The sequence below is a fragment of the Pavona decussata genome, unplaced genomic scaffold (genome assembly GCF_977016875.1).
Source record: "Pavona decussata unplaced genomic scaffold, jaPavDecu1.1 SCAFFOLD_100, whole genome shotgun sequence".
Taxonomy (NCBI): domain Eukaryota; kingdom Metazoa; phylum Cnidaria; class Anthozoa; order Scleractinia; family Agariciidae; genus Pavona; species Pavona decussata.
Genome location: NW_028145515.1, coordinates 215301 through 232763, shown reverse-complemented (window position 1 = coordinate 232763; position 17463 = coordinate 215301). Strand labels below are relative to the sequence as shown.

General features: G+C 39.2%; 3 protein-coding genes and 1 pseudogene across 4 annotated transcripts in view; all 4 read left to right on the top strand.

Annotated features, from left to right (window-relative positions):
- Positions 1–9216, top strand: part of LOC146472176 (uncharacterized) — a 128271-nt gene extending 119055 nt beyond the window's left edge. The window contains exon 6 of the mRNA XM_085119616.1: positions 9124–9216. The gene's annotated coding sequence lies outside the window, so the exon portion shown is untranslated. The remainder of the gene's footprint in view (positions 1–9123) is intronic.
- Positions 1–16832, top strand: part of LOC146472173 (uncharacterized) — a 241432-nt gene extending 224600 nt beyond the window's left edge. Inside the window, exon 6 of the mRNA XM_085119567.1 lies at positions 15678–16832. The gene's annotated coding sequence lies outside the window, so the exon portion shown is untranslated. The remainder of the gene's footprint in view (positions 1–15677) is intronic.
- Positions 1–16832, top strand: part of LOC146472174 (uncharacterized) — an 84108-nt pseudogene extending 67276 nt beyond the window's left edge. The window contains exon 6 of the transcript XR_014866590.1: positions 15678–16832. The product of XR_014866590.1 is annotated as an uncharacterized LOC146472174 (transcript). The remainder of the gene's footprint in view (positions 1–15677) is intronic.
- On the top strand, positions 1229–16832 carry LOC146472175 (uncharacterized). The gene is made up of 8 exons (XM_085119572.1): positions 1229–1282; positions 2058–2130; positions 4021–4468; positions 5027–5806; positions 7028–7135; positions 9124–9216; positions 10591–14592; positions 15678–16832. The coding sequence occupies exons 2-7, from the start codon at positions 2113–2115 to the stop codon at positions 14298–14300; spliced, it is 5157 nt and encodes a 1718-aa protein (XP_084975698.1). The 5' UTR covers positions 1229–1282; positions 2058–2112; the 3' UTR covers positions 14301–14592; positions 15678–16832.
- Positions 16833–17463: the final 631 nt, after the last annotated feature.

Below are 17463 nucleotides of genomic sequence, written 5' to 3'. Positions count from 1 at the left end.
AAACTTTAATTTCTGTACTTGCCTACTGGAAAATCAGCTCAGATATATCTTTTATTAATACCACTTAAACTCTCCTTTAATTGGCTGAACATCTCTGTGATCATGATAGCTGGTTTTGCAAGTGTTTTACTCACCCAAAATGAGATCAATAAATTTGTTATTCTTCAGTTCTTAATATCGACCACGTACGTGAAAACTAACTCGACTACTAATCCGCTGGGAGTGGCAGTAATAAATTCTAAACTTCTATGCACAAGTCAAAAATAAAAACATCTAAACACATTTCATACCTGATTGTGCATATTTGCATAATTTTGCTAATTCGAAAAATCACCAAAGATATAAACATAACATGACCTGATGTTGCTCTCATGTATGTTATGGATGAAATGATAATGGCAATGGCTCTCACATCAGTATTAAAATTAGCCAGTACCAAATATATTTTAAGTTTCTACAGTAGCCAATAGAGAGGCCGACTTCAAAAAGATTACCAGCTCCGTCGTCTTGTGTGCGATTGCTCGCCGCTTGAGACACTTCACTTTCCTCCTCCGTTGCCCGCTCCGTTGTTTCTTCTAGGCTTCGAATTCGCTTCCGCGACTTTGTGTCTTTACTTATCTCTCCCCCACTGAACGACACAAAGGATCGAAGCGATTCCATCTCGGAAGCCGGTATCAGAAGAACAACCTATTTCGAGACAGAGTTTGTTTACGAACTTTATCTTCATCATTTCGGAAATATCTCAAAAGGATAAGATTTTACCAGCCGATAAATGAATTTCTGATCTGAAAATAGACGGATAACTTAACTTTCTAAATTCTTCTCCCGTAGCCATATTCGTTGGATTGATTTTGAGCTAAATAATTCGAACTAAAACAGCTTTTCCGCCAACTCGTCACGTCCTTTTGAATTAAAGTTGCGTGAACTTTCACGCGCTAAAATAAGACCTTTGGTAATCAACCAATCAGATACGCGCGTTTGGGATTTTTGATTGACAGTCTGAACTGTTCAGCCTGGTCTTATAGGCTCGCTCCATGTTTAAGACTGCACTTCCCCTCAGAAAAAAAATTTCAAATTTCAGCTTTTTTTACTTATGTACATGTATACAACTTCATCTGACTCTCTTGAATGTGGAGGGTTTCTTGTTATTAGTAACCAGCTTAATTTAATAAATTTGTTTATAATTAATTTATATTTATTTATTAGTTATCTTTTATATTAAAGGAAGTTCACCGTCATGTGGAGGCTCAAGATATCAAGGTTACTTGTAACAAGCTTTTAAGTAAGTTGTTCTTCTAAATTTTCAAATTACTTTTAATTAACTGTACTAACACCATTCTCACTCTTTTGGTTTGGTGTCAGGATGGCTGCATTAGTTTGCAAAGTGAGGCAGCATAATTTCAAATCTTAGTTTTTTTCATGTCTGACATTGAATCAAAGTTATTTTTAATTAACTGTTGATTGTACGTGTGGAAACTTGGAAAATTTCAAAGCTTCAGCTGAATCAGGCTTTTATTTGTTGTACATTTTCCAAACAGTTATTATCTGACTGAAAAGTCGAGGCTGCAATTTAAAATGGTTCACTTTCAAACCAATGACTGAATGCTGAAGGGCAATATTAAATTATATTAAATAGGAAAAGCAAATGGAAGGCATGACGTCAAACATCTGATCAGTTCTGGAGTTGAAATATCTCAAAAAACCAAACAAATTAGACAAAAGGATAATTCCATAATTATACATGTTAGTTTTATTTCCTTATACTGTTTTTTATTAAAAAGTTTGAGCAAGGGCTCAGATATTATATATTTCACTTATTTCAGTCATCAATCATAATCTTATGATTTAAAACTTAACAGTATTTTTTTTCCACTGAAGAATGATTGCAACTAAATTTACCAAATTTGATCGCAATAAGGATATTGTGGCTCAGGTGTGATAGAATGTTGGACTTTTAATTTAACGGTTGGATTATGGATATCTTCTGGAACTACACATTTGGTAGGGTAAATTGAAGCCCATAGTAATGAAAATGTTTTTTGTTTTTTAATTTCCAGATTGCAGTGTAGTGTCCACATTACTTTGAAATTTTGTTTCTAAAGGCTTCCTGTGATGTCCAGGCTGACAAAGGTAACCCTGGTAAAATCTCATATTTATTAGTTTGTAAATCATCTTCTAACATAATTTAACTGCTGATCACCAATAGGTGAGCTTGAGAACTAGTGCCTAGGTTGTTGGCTGGGGGCCTAAGTTTGGGCAGAGCACAGAGGTATCCCTGACCACGCGGCAAATGGGAACCACCCCTGCAGCAGCCAGCCAACAGGCACCGTCACACTGAAAGGAATCAGTGGAAAATTACTGATACTTACATGTACCTGACCAAAATATACTTAAACCAAATGGAAGGGATCCAGTGTCTGCAAAGATTTGCATTGAATGATCCGCCAAGATCAGCTCAAACAAAGCAAATGCAAATGGTGAGAAATGCTGATCAGCCCCTGAAATCACTGCAAGATAATGGCTCGGGGTTAACTTTGCCTAAATTATTTAATATTTAGTCTCATAAAATTATTTCTCAGGCCGTGAGGCCACGAGTTAAGTTCTCGGTCACGTTCTTTTTTGTTATTTTTTTTTGCGTCACGATGGGCCGAAAAAAAAAGCACAAGACCTTGTGTATGACCAAATGACATGCCACATACAAGACGGCGAATGCAAGACAAACGACTAAAAATAAAACTTAAGCATTCATAAGAAGAAGTGTCTCGGAAATTCTTAATGATTACTTCTTCATTTATTTCCAAGCCTTAAATTTGTTGAAGACATTTCATTAACTTGCACATAAGTGCTGCTGCATCACATTTACATACTGGTACATGTTACTTAGACAAAAATCTGTCTCAAGATTGATATTGTTTTGAAAACCACTTATTATTTATAGTATAGTGCACCTACGCCCCAAATAATTCTACTTAAAATGACAAGCACTTCTGCAAAAGAATACGGACTCGTGCTTTAACCTAATAGTATACATGACCATTTTCTAAGGTCAACAAAGTTTTAAAAATACCCAACAAAATAGGTACCATTTTTGTTTCATGACCCATTTTTGGGGAGAAAGGGTCTAGTGGCTATTGTGACATCTACCCAGGAAGGGGGCCTGATCTTTCACATTCACTTTTAATTTTGTCAGTTTTGAAAGGTCTACACAACTCTTACCAACAACCACATTTGTCACTTCTCATCTTGGTCGTTCAACCATTAATATTTTTCTTTTAGCGTCTTGTACATTTGCAATGGGTTTTATTTAAAGATGGCTTGGAGGATTTGCATGTTACATTTTGATCTCACAGATCATTTCCGTGTTATGAATTCTGAGGCTTTTGCCTGTTTGTTTGATCTTTTGATGATTCTTTATAGCGGCTGTGATTCTTATACTGTTTGAGACATTAATGTTAAGCTACATGTAGGTTTAGATGGGCTTTTTTTAGTCCGTGATAGAAATCAAGCCTCTCTTGTTCAGATTTATACAATGATAGGATCTGACCGTGGAATAAGCTTCACTCCATGAAAAAAAAAAAAGAACTATAATTGTACTTTAAGCTTTAAGACTCGTTATGAAAGTTGTGGTTTGGGACCTCATGACGGGGGCCTCCCTTACCCCCCTGTCTTCAATTGCATGATCCAAGGATTGAGTTTTTACAGTGTAATAATGAGAATTTCCTTTTGCTGCTAAGCTGATCAAAACTCTGCAATTACATCATGCAATGATCCAGTTTTTAATGAAAATGTGGTAAGTTCCATGGCCACTCTTTTCAGGTTTGCCTTTGTGCTGGACAGGTACATTCAACTTGAATGATCCATTAGGCAGCCTCCCTAAATTCAATTTACTCTGACCTCTAAAATGTAGCAAGCTTTGTAATACATTTGACTCATGGTGACCATGACATCTGATAATTGCGTGGCATTAGCTTATTAGCATGTTGAGTTTCCTTCATGAAATCAATTACACATTTGTTTTAGGATTCCTCCTTGTCTAGCACGTCAGCCTCTACATCACAGGAAGGCCTAGAAAGTGGGTCAACTTTGGCTTCCAACAGGAAACTGAAAGTTACTCTACTCAGTAGTGAATGGCGATCTACAAAAGGAGGCTTGTCAACTATCAACAGAGAACTTGCCATTCAGTTGGCAAAACGCCACAATGTGGAGGTCAGTATGTATCTCCCTCAGTGCAATGAAGAGGATAAGAAAGTTGCTTCTGGTCATAATGTCCATCTCATTGAAGCAGAGGAACTGGTAGGTTTTGAGCCCATTGACTGGTTGTTGTCTGTACCAAAAGACCATCTCATGGATTTTGTGATTGGACATGGGTTACCACTTGGCCGACAAGTACAACTCATTCGACGACACCACCACTGCAAGTGGATTCAGGTTGTGCACACAGCTCCAGAGGAACTGGGCATGTTCAAAGGTATTTGTATTTTTTCTTTTTCCCCACATCATGTCTAAACTCATTGCCAATAGATGAGCTTGGGAATTAGTGCCTTAGGTGTTGGGGGAGGGGGGGATGGTACAGTCCACGCACAGCATGGAGGTATCCTTGACAACCCTACAAGCGGGAACCACCCATGCAGCAACCAGCCAACCGGCACTGTCACACTGAAAGAAATTCAGTGGAAAATCATACTTACCTGACCAAAGTATTTTTTGTTTTGTTTTTGCTTTTCTTTTCTGACCCAAGTATACTTACCTACACCCTTACATTGAGGGTGAGGGAGGGCAGGGAGCCAGAATCTACAAAGATTCACACTGTGATCCGCAACGATCAGGAAAGCAATGCAAATGCGAATGTGAAAAATGCCAGTGCACTTTTACAATCACCCCATGGGCCAGGGTTTCCCTGCCAGTCACCACACCAAGGGGAAAGACCACTGACGTATTTGCTTGAAGTTAACTTTGCCTTTAGAAATAATTTCATATTTAGCCACATCAAATGTAAATAACAACAGTTTATAACTTTTGTCCAAAGGTTATGCAGATGCAATTTCCAAAGGCGAGAAAAAGCACCTTGCAGAGATTAAGTTATGTGAGTCAGCAGATCAAGTTGTAGCAGTTGGTCCAAAGCTTGCTGATGAGTACTCCCGTTATCTCCGGTACTGTCAGAAAGATCAGGCTGTTTTCAAACTCACGCCAAGCATTTTTTCTGAATTTTCTCATGTAAAGCAAGCTACTGAAGAAAGAGCAACGTTTTGTGTTCTGGTGTTTGGGCGTGGCGACAAGGAAGATTTTCTGCTGAAAGGGTATGACATTGCAGCGAGAGCAATTACTGAGCTGACTGAAAAATCTTACCAGCTTATCTTTGTTGGTGCACCACCTGGAAAAGAAGATAAAGTGGCAAGAAAGTTATGTCAGTATGACATTGACCGTAAGCAACTGAAGGTACGCTCTTTTAAGGAAAACAGAGAGGAGCTAGCCAGGCTGTTTTGTGAGGTAGATCTTGCTATAATGCCATCACGAACGGAGGGTTTTGGGCTGGCTGCGCTTGAAGCTTTGTCTGCTGGTCTCCCTGTGCTTGTCAGTGGTAACTCAGGACTAGGAGATGCTTTAAAGAAAGTGTCAGGTGGTTATTCCTGTGTGGTTAATTCAGAAGATCCTAAAGAGTGGGCCAAGGCAATCAAGGCTGTTCGTGAAAGGGACAGGGATGTACGGCTTGAAGAGGCTAAAGATCTTTGTGAAAAATATGCACGGAAATACAGTTGGGAGGAGCAGTGTGGCAGACTTGTAGAAAGGATGATGAATATTGCTCAAGGTAAGTGCAGTAATAGTTGTTGCATCACACTAAAACATTGTTAACAGTACATTATTAATGTACATTTATTAAATGTACTTAACAGCTTGAGTGAATAGGGTAGTTACGCCCTCTGCAGGGCATAAAGTGAGATTTATTTAGCTTCGTTAGATTGACATTTAAGATACAAAAAAGACCTGTCTGAATAACAAGTGCACTTTTGTAGGTGAATAATTATGATTTCACTCTACCTGAATAAATTTTGTGAGCAAAGAACTATTTAAATGGAACAAAAAAAATGTGCTTTGTGTGTTTCATTGGCTCTCTGTCTGTATATCGTTATAATTAAACATCAAATGAAACACTTAATTTTTTTATTTTCGGAAGGATTTCTGCACCGTAGGTTGCAGTGGGAAGGGTTATATCGGGAATACAGTGGAACCCCGGTTACTCGAACTTGGATAACTCAAACTCCCCGCTAACTCGAACTAAGTACTGTTTCCCTTGGATTTGACCCTACTTTTCAGTCACTTAGACTCAGATAACTCAAACTAAATTTTGTTTCCCTTGATCGAAATTTACCCTCACTGATAACTTGAATTCTGGTTCTTGCAACTCACCAATGATGTCATCCCATTAGCTCCTCCTGTCATGTTATCGGGAAAGACACTTCTAAAGCAATTTAATTTTAATCAGTGCAACAGATCAGGCATTTCCGATCTTTTTAGTCAAACCGCATGCACTGCCTGTTAAGCTGTCACAAAAAGTTCATAGTACAAATTTAGTTCATAATGTTCACATCTCAAGGCGTTCCAATTCTTTCTTTAAAATGTTGACAAAGTTTCTTTCGACCCGAACGCCTCAGCTTACATGGGACTTACAGTTTCTGATGAAAGTAAGTTTAATTTGCCCTGGGTTGTATACTGAACAGCTGATAATCAATGAACTATAAATCATTTACATGAAAAGTCGAAATTTTGATCTACCGCGATAACTGGAACCTCCTGCTAACTTGAACAGTTTTTCGTCTCCCTTCAGAGTTGGAGTTACCGAGTTCTACTGTATAAGGTACATTTAGAGAAGTCTTCAGATGGCACCTGTTTTTTGCTATTCAGCAAAATTGAAGTGGCAACTTCCTTTCCTTCCTCTTGCCTCACAGAAAGAAGTTCGTGATGGTAAAATACTAGGAAATCTGAAAGTATCATGACAGTTGTTACAAGATGGCTTTTATTTGTCTGACAGGAGACAAAGAAGATAAGCAAGATTCATTGATGAGACGCAAAGACTCAATAACTCCCATGATTTCCCAGGCTTATCCGGAACACACGCAGGCTGGAATTCTTCACAGAGGTATAGTTTTATCATTGAATTTAACCTTTGATAGGGTAAACCTGTACAAGGTGGCCTCATGTGCACTGAAGCCTCTAGTTTGGTTGTTTTCAACTGATCTTATTTTGGTTCCAGTCAGGTCTACCCAAATCGCACCTCTCGAAGTGCATGTTATTACTCGGGCCATAAGGCGGGCCGAGTTAAGGTTTCGGTGGCATTATCAAATTCTTTTTTTCTTTTTGGGGTCGCGATGGGCCAAGAGATAAGACCTCGGGCCACGAGTTATTGTTCTCGGTCTCGTTTTTTGTACTCGGCTGGTACGAGTTACTTTTTCTGTCGTGTTATCAAACTCTTTGAATTCTCGGTTGCGTTCTTTGTTTTTGGGCCGTTAGGAGTGTTTTCAATATGCGAGCCAGACGTGTGAGGCATGAACAAAACATGCAAGGCATGCGAGGCATGAACAACTCCAACATAAACTGCTAACCGTTAAGCTAACCGGGGAGCTATTTAAGCTAACCTAAGTGCTATTTAGGCTAAATGGAGTGCTCTTTAGGCTAACTGGAGTGTTTTTTAGGCTAACCTGAGTGCCTCAAGGTTAGTTTGGTTTAACCGAAAATTTGTCAACTAAATCAGTCTATGACCTCGCGGGCCAAGATAGATAAAGATGTCTCACGTTTACTACAGAAAAACAATCAATGTAGAAACAGTTTCTGTCTTCAAATGAAAGGTGAATAACAAAATTTTTTGCTTTCCCCTGAATTTCATTTAAAAATATAAACAGCGAAACATTGAAAAACGTACAAGGATATAAATGTACGCGTGATGCGTAACGTTACTCTACATGTAGATCCCGGGGGAGGGTACTTAACAGATGCTTGTGTAGGGAGGTGGGGCGCGGGCGTTTAAACCCTGACCCTGTTTAAAACACAATTCTCCGATTTCCCTATCCCGTTTAAGACAGAATTCAAAATTTTCAGGCCCTTTCTAAGACATTTAACCCAAAATCACACCCTGTTTAAGACTAGAATGAAATAAGAATACACTAGTTTCTTACTGTATTTTAATGCATTGGCAATCACAATCTGTTTAAGCTATTAGGTCATGTAGGGGTTCCCCTTTTAAGACAGAAAGTGATGAAATAGATACCCTGTTCAAGACAAAACACCCTGAAAACCATAGCCTATAGGGCCGCACGTCCCCGTTAAGGTCACATAAGGGAGTACCCCCTCCCCCCCCCCCCCCCCGGGTCTAGATCATACCGAAAATTATGATCCGTCATTGACCTGGCGCCACATACATAATTATTAGGACCGTAAAAATGGTTTCTGTCTCTACAGCTGTAAACGAAAGGTGAAAACGTAAGGATTAAAGCCCGGGGATTATAAAAAGCATTCGTATGACAAATGTCTTTTTCCCCTGTATTTCATTCTGACTGCAAGAAATGCAATTCTATCTGGTGGTTACTTATTGCCTCACTAGATCTCTGTATCTATCTATTTGGTAGCCTGCAAGCAAGCTCTCTTGGGGGTGGGGGGCAGGAGAGGGAAAGAGGATCCACCCCCAAGAGAGCTTGCTCGCAGGCTATCTATTTGGGGGAATTGGCGATGCTGGAGGCGGGGCTGGAGGTTATCACTGTTAAAAGATTGTAGGCTTTACGCACCACACAGTCAAATATGGCCCGAGTATAAGCTGGAAACAGCTTCTTGTTGCTTAAGTATGAGACTATGGTTGAACTGTTTTTGGTAACCTGAAAAAAACAATATTTATTTCCTCTGTAGGGGGTTACACATGTCACAAATTTCTCGCAAGACAAAGTTGTGTGAAACATTCTTAGAGAAAGCTTAGTTAGGTGTACTTTGATACAGGATGAGAGCTGTATATGTATATTCATTTAGTCATCTGCCCAAAGTTATAACTGCCCTATTTTTTTCATCCTGTTTCCTTCCTGGGCAGATAACCGGTCTTTAGTGTTGAAGTAGCTAATGCCTATTTTTTCATCACTTCACCAGAAAGTCTAGCCACAGAAAAGGGCAAAAGACCGTTATATCCAAGTGGCACTCCAGTTCCAAAGAAACCTAGACTTGCAACAGATGACCATGAAGGTAAGTATTGTGTAGCATTTTCAGGGAGGGTTAACAGCCATGAATTAAAGTACTTTCTTAAGCAAATTAAGGCTCAAGCGAGATGGTTCTTGTTACAGTAAACTGCATGTAGACGTAGGGTAACATTCGCCTAACAAGATTCTTGTGTTTCCTCTCAATCATTTAAACCCCTAGGAAAAAAGGAGGATGGGGGGTTTCTATTTCTCCACTAAAAATTTTGTTTTTAAAGTTGCTTTTTCGAAAGAGATATCGATGATAGATGCAGAAATGAAAATATATCAGGAAAGGGGAAATGAAACCACAGAGTACAATCTTGTATTAATTGCTGAATCTGATTTAATAAATAAAGGAATTTTTTATAATAAATAATGGTAATTGAACTGAGTGGAGTGCAATTTGGTCTGAAATCATACGCGTGATTTCAAAATCGAACGAGCGCGCAGCGCGAGTTTGATTTGAAATCACAAGTATGATTGTAGACCAAAATTGCACGACATACAGTTCAATTATCACTTTATTATACCTATTTTGAAATCACAGAGTATCATTGTCAATATTAATATTCTATTTTTGTTACTTCATTTCCATTTTGATGGGCTAAAGAAAGGATGCAATTTAGAGCAAAAAATGGTGCAATTTGGGAATAAATCGCACTGTTGAGAGCCAATCAGATTGCAGGGATCACCAGTGATTTCAAAATGGGTGTAATAAAACTATTAATCATCCTTATCGCTGTTATCGTCGTTGTCATCGATCATAAATAAATAAATTGTTTGACTCACAATGTAGTCACTTAACTTGAAGATTGCGAGGTTTCAAGTGCTTTCTGCTAGTCTTCATCAGGCAATGAGGCCGACCGATTACACTTCAGTTTTTATGTCACAAAAGTTGGCTGTGATTGGTTGATTTACATTGTTGCTGCTTTGGGAAGAAATTGTCCCTCATTGGGCTGCAGTTGCTCTGGCTTCCTGTTGTGTTTCTTGATCATTAGTAGACATCCATAATGTCTATTCAGTTAGTTCTAGGGTGTAGCGTGATGAGGATGGATTCTTTAACATGTGTGCCAATGTAAGTCCCGATCAATGAACTTTCCCTCATTCCAAAGCAGATGGTGGCTTGTTTTGTTGGCATGCACTGAAACGGTGGAGGTTAAGGTTAAGAATTTTTTTAACGGATTGGAACCCACTAGCCAGAAGCTGTCAATTGAACATTGTTAAAAGTGTCATAGGCTCATTTCCTGTCTAAGACTCATTGTTTGTTTGTTTTTTTATTAAGAGCCCTGTTGTGACGGTTTTTTGTTAAATGAATGAACTCCATACATTTACTCTCTCTCTTGAAATAATCTTGATTGTTACTTCTTTTTAATTTTCCCAGCAGGTACAGACAACTCAGTTGTTGTGAAGTTGCTTAAAGCTGAGTACAATAGACGGGCTAAGCTGAGGCCGCTTCTTTGGGACAACACTATCCAGCTACCTCTTGAAGATGTCTACACAAGATTGAAAATTGTTTCAAGATCAAAAACAGGTGTTCAAACAAAAGGGAATGAGGTGAACCCACATAACATCTTTGAGGGTCTTTGCAATGGCGAGTTTGTTGGGCAAGCAGAAAGTCATGAGGTGAACATGCATGATGACATCCTAAGCCTTGTTAACAGAGGCGAGATTGTTCCACAACCAGAATGTGATGAGGTTAATGTGTATGACATCTTTAGGGCTCTTAACAAAGGTGAGGATGTCATGACACTTGTTGAGGGAAACCCCGGAATTGGCAAAACAACTTTTTGCCTTAAACTTGCTTATGACTGGGCAAGTCAAAACCCTGCAACAACGTTTACCTTTCCCAAATTCGAACTTGTGCTGCTATTAAAATGCCGTGACATTGATGGAGGTATAATGGACGCCATTATTGAGCAACTTCTGCCAAAGGACATTAATGAAAATATCAAGGAAAAGCTACTGGATTTCTTGAAGGACATTCATAATCAGGAGAAAATTTTAATTATTTTGGACGGTCTGGACGAGCTTCCCGAAAAATCAAAGCATCATGTAGATGAACTTCTTCACAAAAGAATTCTGCCGTTTTGCTATGTCCTGGCCACGTCGCGGCAAGAGAGAGGAATTGATGCAAGGAAGACGTTTGTTTTTGACATTCTTTTACAGATCGAAGGATTCACTGAAAGCGATGCTTTCGAGTATATCAGGAAGCATTTTAAGAATGTTGGTCCAGAGCATTCATTGAAGGGTGAAAGGCTCATTGAAGAAATCAAAGAGAACACATTATTACATGCCCTTCGAAATAATCCACTAAATCTACTTCTCCTGTGCGTCATTTATCAAGATTATGCAGGAAAATTGCCCTCTTCCCGTACTGACCTTTACCAAATCATTGTCCGGTGTCTATTGAGAAGATATTGTGCAAAACACAAAATTAAGGGCCATGAAGACGACAGAGATTTGGACAAGCAATTTAAAAAGGAGCTCCTTGCACTTGGAAAGCTAGCTTGGAAATGCCTCCTGAACGATCGCCATAGTTTTCGTGAAGATGAATTGAAAGAATTGGAAAGGAGAAATGACAAATTGGTAGTTCGTGGACTAGGCCTTCTTTACAAGGAGGAAAGTTTGAAAAAGTTGAATCCACAACATGAATATTGCTTTCTTCACAAAACGTTCCAAGAGCACCTGGCTGCATTATATATTGCGCACAAGTTACGAAGAAACAAGTTCAATGTATTTGAGCATTTAGACTTTAATTCTTTGGTAGGAAAATATCCACAGGTGTTTCTATTTGTAGCTGGGATGCTAGGTGAGGAAGCAAATATTCTGTTTAGTCAGATTGGTGAAAAGCTGCATAGCTTGGGTGACTGGGACTGGCATGGATGCAGTCATGCGGCAGCAGATTACTTCGTTAAAAGCTTCAGTGAAAGTGAAAATGCTGAACAAATGGCCAGTGCTCTTTTTTCCTTCATACCTTTTCCGTTGGACACAGATGTTAAGCTTATGGACATTGATTCCAGACGTTTCGCTGGCCATGCTTTTGCCCGTGTGTTAGGGGCCTGTAAAAAGTTTTCAAATATACAGAAGCCTGTCACACTTAACTTGTCTGAGTTTGTTTCCGCACAACAGCTTTCGGGAAATGTTTCTCTTGTCAATGTTGGAGATGTCGTGGAATCTTGCTCACAGCTTAGGACACTGAACATTTCTTTAACTGAACTTACAAAAGAATTAGCAGATGTTCTGTTTGAAAGGTTCTCAGCAAGTAATTGGTTGTCAACATTGAGCCTTGCTGTGCAGGAGAGTATCCCTTGTGACGCAGCTGTCATCATTGGTAAGCGTTTGGCTGAAAGCAAGAACTTAACAAACGTTACGTTCACATTGTCAGGAGAAAGGCGTGAGGCTTGGGCTGCAGCTCTTGAAAAAGGATTATCTGCCGATACACCACTGACGTCTGTTATTCTCAGGATTTGTGGCTTAATGAGTGAAACTGCTATTCAAGCTTTAGAAAAGCTTTTATCAAACAAATCTCTGGCCTCTTTGTCCCTCATCATTTGTGGAGATATGCAAGATTTATTAGCTGCTGCTCTTAGTAGAGGACTCACAGGACAAACCGTTTTGAAGTCTCTTGATTTATGTGTTGAAGGAAGACTGAGCTTCTGTGGTGCTAATTTAATACAAAGAGGTCTGACGGAAAATTGTTCTCTGAATGATTTAAGAGTATCTGTTTTCGGAGAGCTCCCCGACAACTGGCAGGCTATAGTGGAAAATCTACACACAGCTAAGAAGTCACAGGTTTCTTTGGCTTTTCATCCACAAATCTTCTGTCAAGTGACGGCTAATCAGGTGGCTCATTTTCTTCCAGTTGTGGTGGACAAAGGGGTACTTCCAGAACATCACCTAACAGTCAACCTTTGGGGTGAGCTGAGTTGTGAAGGTGCAGAAGCTTTTTGTGAAACCTTGATGGGTGCCCCACTGTCTCGTCTCACTTTGAATGTCCATGGAAAATTAACCGATGGTATTGCTAGTTGTACGGCAAGATATGTCAATTTAAACAAAACAGTGTCCTCTGTAAGTGTCAACATTTGGGGCAGCTTGACTAAAGAGGAAAGGAATCTCTTTCAAGTAATTTTAGACGAGAACCCAGCTGTTACGCTAAATGTACACGACATGCATTCACGTCCAGATGAATCAAGTGATGATCCTGATGTCTTTTTTGATTTTTTGTCACTGCCAACGCTCATTACCCAACTGAGAAATACCAAGGAGGAAAAGCTCAGTGTTGCAATATTCTCCTCCAGGCCTATGGTTGAACACTTGCATTTACCTGATGCTGTGATGGAAAACACATCATTAAATGCACTTACTCTGACAGTAAATGGATTTGACAACGATAATAGTTTGGGGGTAGCCAGCGTGGTTTCCGCTTTGCAGGAAAACACATCCTTGAATGCACTCACTCTGAAAATAAACAAATATCATAATGATAACTCCAGTAATGTGTTAGAGCGCGAACTGCTTAAGGGTTTGCATAGAAACAGATCATTGAAGACACTCACTGTCATCATTAACAAGTACGGCAATGGCGGAGGTGTCTCTGCACATGTACCTTTGACAATATATGACACATATCTTCTGAGGACCCCATGGCATTTGGTGAACATCTCATTGAATGCATTCACTCTTACAGTTAACAGCTATGGCAGCTTCAGCGGTGGTAGGATGCTGCATTTTTTTTTGTCAGCCCCATTTAGTACACTCACTCTAACAATTAGCATCTACAGCGACATAAGTGATGACTGGGAGTGTGGTTTGGATGATGTTTTGGCAAGGAACAAGTCTTTATCTACACTCAATCTAACATTAAACATCTACGGTGAAGGAAGTGATGACTTTTTACCCAAATTTTGGGACATTTTAATGAGATGCAAGTCGCTAACCACACTGAGATTACGACTTAACGACCAACGTGTAACCCAAGGCAGCCGTGGATACGACTTAAGTAAACTAGTGGTAAAATCCAAATCACTTTCTTTGATTGATCTAACTGTCAGCTTTTATGGAGTGCAAAACAGTTCGTCAGCTAAAATTTGAGTTGTGGAAGGCAGTATTTCTTCTGAAAACGTGCCTATGCACCCCAACTGTGGTTAGCGGTTCTAAACGTTGGTGGCCATTTGGCCTGTCCATTTGCTGAAAAAAGACTGTGGGCCTGCCTGCACATGGGTACTACGAAAGCAGAGATGTCAATGCAAATGTCAGCACAGGAATCTTCACGCATGTCGTAACAAAAAGCAGGCTAAACGTTGGTGGCCATTTGACCTGTCCATTTGCTGAAAAAAGACTGTGGGCACATGGGTACGACGAAAGCAGCGATGTCAAGGCAAATGTTAGCACAGGAATCTTCGGGCATGTCGTAACAAAAAGCAGGCTAAATGTTGGTGGCCATTTGACCTGTCCATTTGCTGAAAAAAGACTGTGGGCCTGTCAGCGCATGAGTACGACGAAAGCAGAGATGTCAATGCAAATGTAAGCACAAGAACCTTTACGCATGTTGTAACAAAAAGCAGGCAATTGCCTGCGTGCAGACGTCTCATTTTCTTTTGCTTTACGAAGAAAAGCAAAGGAAATATTTACTGGAGAAGTTTGCACGCAGGCTAGCAGGGATTTCAGTAGCAATGAAGGTGAAATCATGCATTATATTGCCGTAAGACTAGACAGGAATTTGAGGACAATAGAAAATGTCAGAAATGTAGTCAGCTCCCCAGCTCTCTACTTACTTTTCGTGTTCTCAAATAATCGTTGTGTTGGGTGTAACACGGCAGCAGAGGAAAGAAGACAGTAAAATGTCCCTGTGTGACCAGATTGACAGCTATAAATTATTTATGCATTTCACGTAATCTTTTGTTTAAGTCGTTTGCCTCTTTTTTTGTTTATGACACCAACATATCGAGAGGAAAGTAATTTAAACCAGAGGAATTGGCTGTCACACAAAGAAATTGTGCCGTCCTCGCGTTTCTCAGTCTGCTGCCCTGTTACGTAAACTCGGCATTAGAATATACGGTTTTATCTGCTTTATATGCTCTATGTTAGAAGTCAGGCCCTAAAAGCAACAACTGAATTAATTTTCGACTTTTTTGGAAAAAGGGAGAATGCTACTAACTAATAACTAGTAGAAACTAGAATTTATGCGCTTTCAGCTTGAACTTTACTTGTTTTTTCACAAATACTCAGTGGTTTGTCAGGGAATTGTTGCTTCATGTGTTGCTCATTCAGAAAAGAAAGCAAGAAGCACACAGCAATCCTTTCCACTGAAACTTTGTGAAAGAAAAAAGCTTAGAAGTATCTCAGATTACCACATGTACTCACTTAAATACGTGAAATGTTGATCGGTTTTGGCGGCTTCATATGGACGCCATGTTGGTGTCAGATGAGATTGCAATTTGTCTGCTACTTTGTTTTCTTTCTCTGCAGCATGTGTCACTACATGGACCACAGGACACCTAAGCTCAGGATAAGAGAAGGCGAGATCAGCGTGACTCTTGTTACTTTTACCTGGAATCAAAGATTCTGTGAACAGGGACCTTTAGTTCTTAGAATATTATTTTACACTGATCAGTCAAAGGAAGAAGCAACCGGAAAAGGAACGTGAGTGCTTAGCAATATGAAAGGCAAACACGTCCTTAATCCTTTAACCCCTAATTTCAAAGAACAAATTCTCCTTTCTTGTCCCCATACTTTTCTTATAAAAGTTCTGGGGAGAAGTTATTAAAATATCAAGAAAATTCACCTTGAGTAATCATATCCTTAATTCTCATGACCTCAGGGGTTGAATAAGCTTTGATATTAAAAAGAGAACTTTGACGCTAATCACTGTCAGGGCTTAAAGGGTTAATCTTATAATTTCTCTCCAGTACTTTTATAAGAAAAGCATAGGGACAAGATAGGAGAATTTGTTCTTTGATATTAGGGGTTAAAGTGTTAATCTTTTACCTGTATTCCAGTGGTAAAACCCCTGATGTCACCATAGCAACGACCATTGCCTTGTTATATTGTACCAGTTGTTGCTATGGTGACATCATTAGAGGGTCACGGTGGTACTGATCAACGTTCTTGCTAATTGTTGACTACGTGAAATCTCTGAAACGTGCTTATCCAAGATTAGCCTTTTTCGGTTTTATTTTGTGTAAAAGTTTCCTTAGATTTATAATTGTTTAGGTAATGTTATTTTAATGTTGTTACCATTGAGGGTAGCAACGTGGATCACCGTTTTCTCTCGCCACGAAAAGCACACTATCAAATGTGGGTAGGAAGCCCAATTTGATTTTTGTAAAGAAATTTTAAACAAACAGCATGTTGGTCATTTTTTAAAGGTAACTACAACATTTCATCAACAGGCAAAAAAGTTGCGACCACCTTGTGTGACACAGCAAACAGTGCAAGCCAAAAGTGCAGCAGACTAGTTTTTGTATATAATTGATTAAACCTCACGATTTCATCCAGACTGAAAAGATGTCACCACCTTGTACAGATTAATAAACAGTGCTACAGGAAAGTACTGCTCGATAACATCAAATGTGGGTAAGAAGCCCAATTTGATTGTTAATTTTGTAAAGAAACAAAAACAAACAGCATCAAAGGAAAGTACTGGTCAATAACATCAAATGTGGGTAAGAAGCTCAATTTGATTGTTAATTTTGTAAAGAAACAAAAAAAAAAAGAATTGAAGGAAAGTGTTGGTCAATTTCTGTTAAGGTGACACGATAGGATTTCATGAACAGACTTAGAAGTTTTCGGCATAGAAAAAATTAGTACAGGTGGAAAGTTCTGCAAAATAGTTTTTGAATATGATGATTTAACCTCACGATTTCATCCAGACTGAAAAGATGCCACCTTGTACAGATTAATAAACAGTGCTTCAAGAAAGTACTGTTCAGTATCTTTCATTTGAATGCTGACGTCAAACCAACACGTTGGTACCAATGTACCGCACGAATGGTAACGATGGAACGTACAGCTCGGTAGCTTTTGAACTTGAATGGTTATAGTTAAGGTTTGGATCCACGGACTGAAAACTTGGAGCCACAGTGAAATGACATAAGGAGTGAAAGGCTTGATTAAATTCATTCACTTGAATTCTGGCTTGTTTTCAGATTGTAGATGGTCTTAGTTATAACCTTCATGTAAGCAAAAATCTATGTAAATGCTTCCCAATTTATGTAACAATGTATCACGCCATATTGTATTCATAGTAAATTTA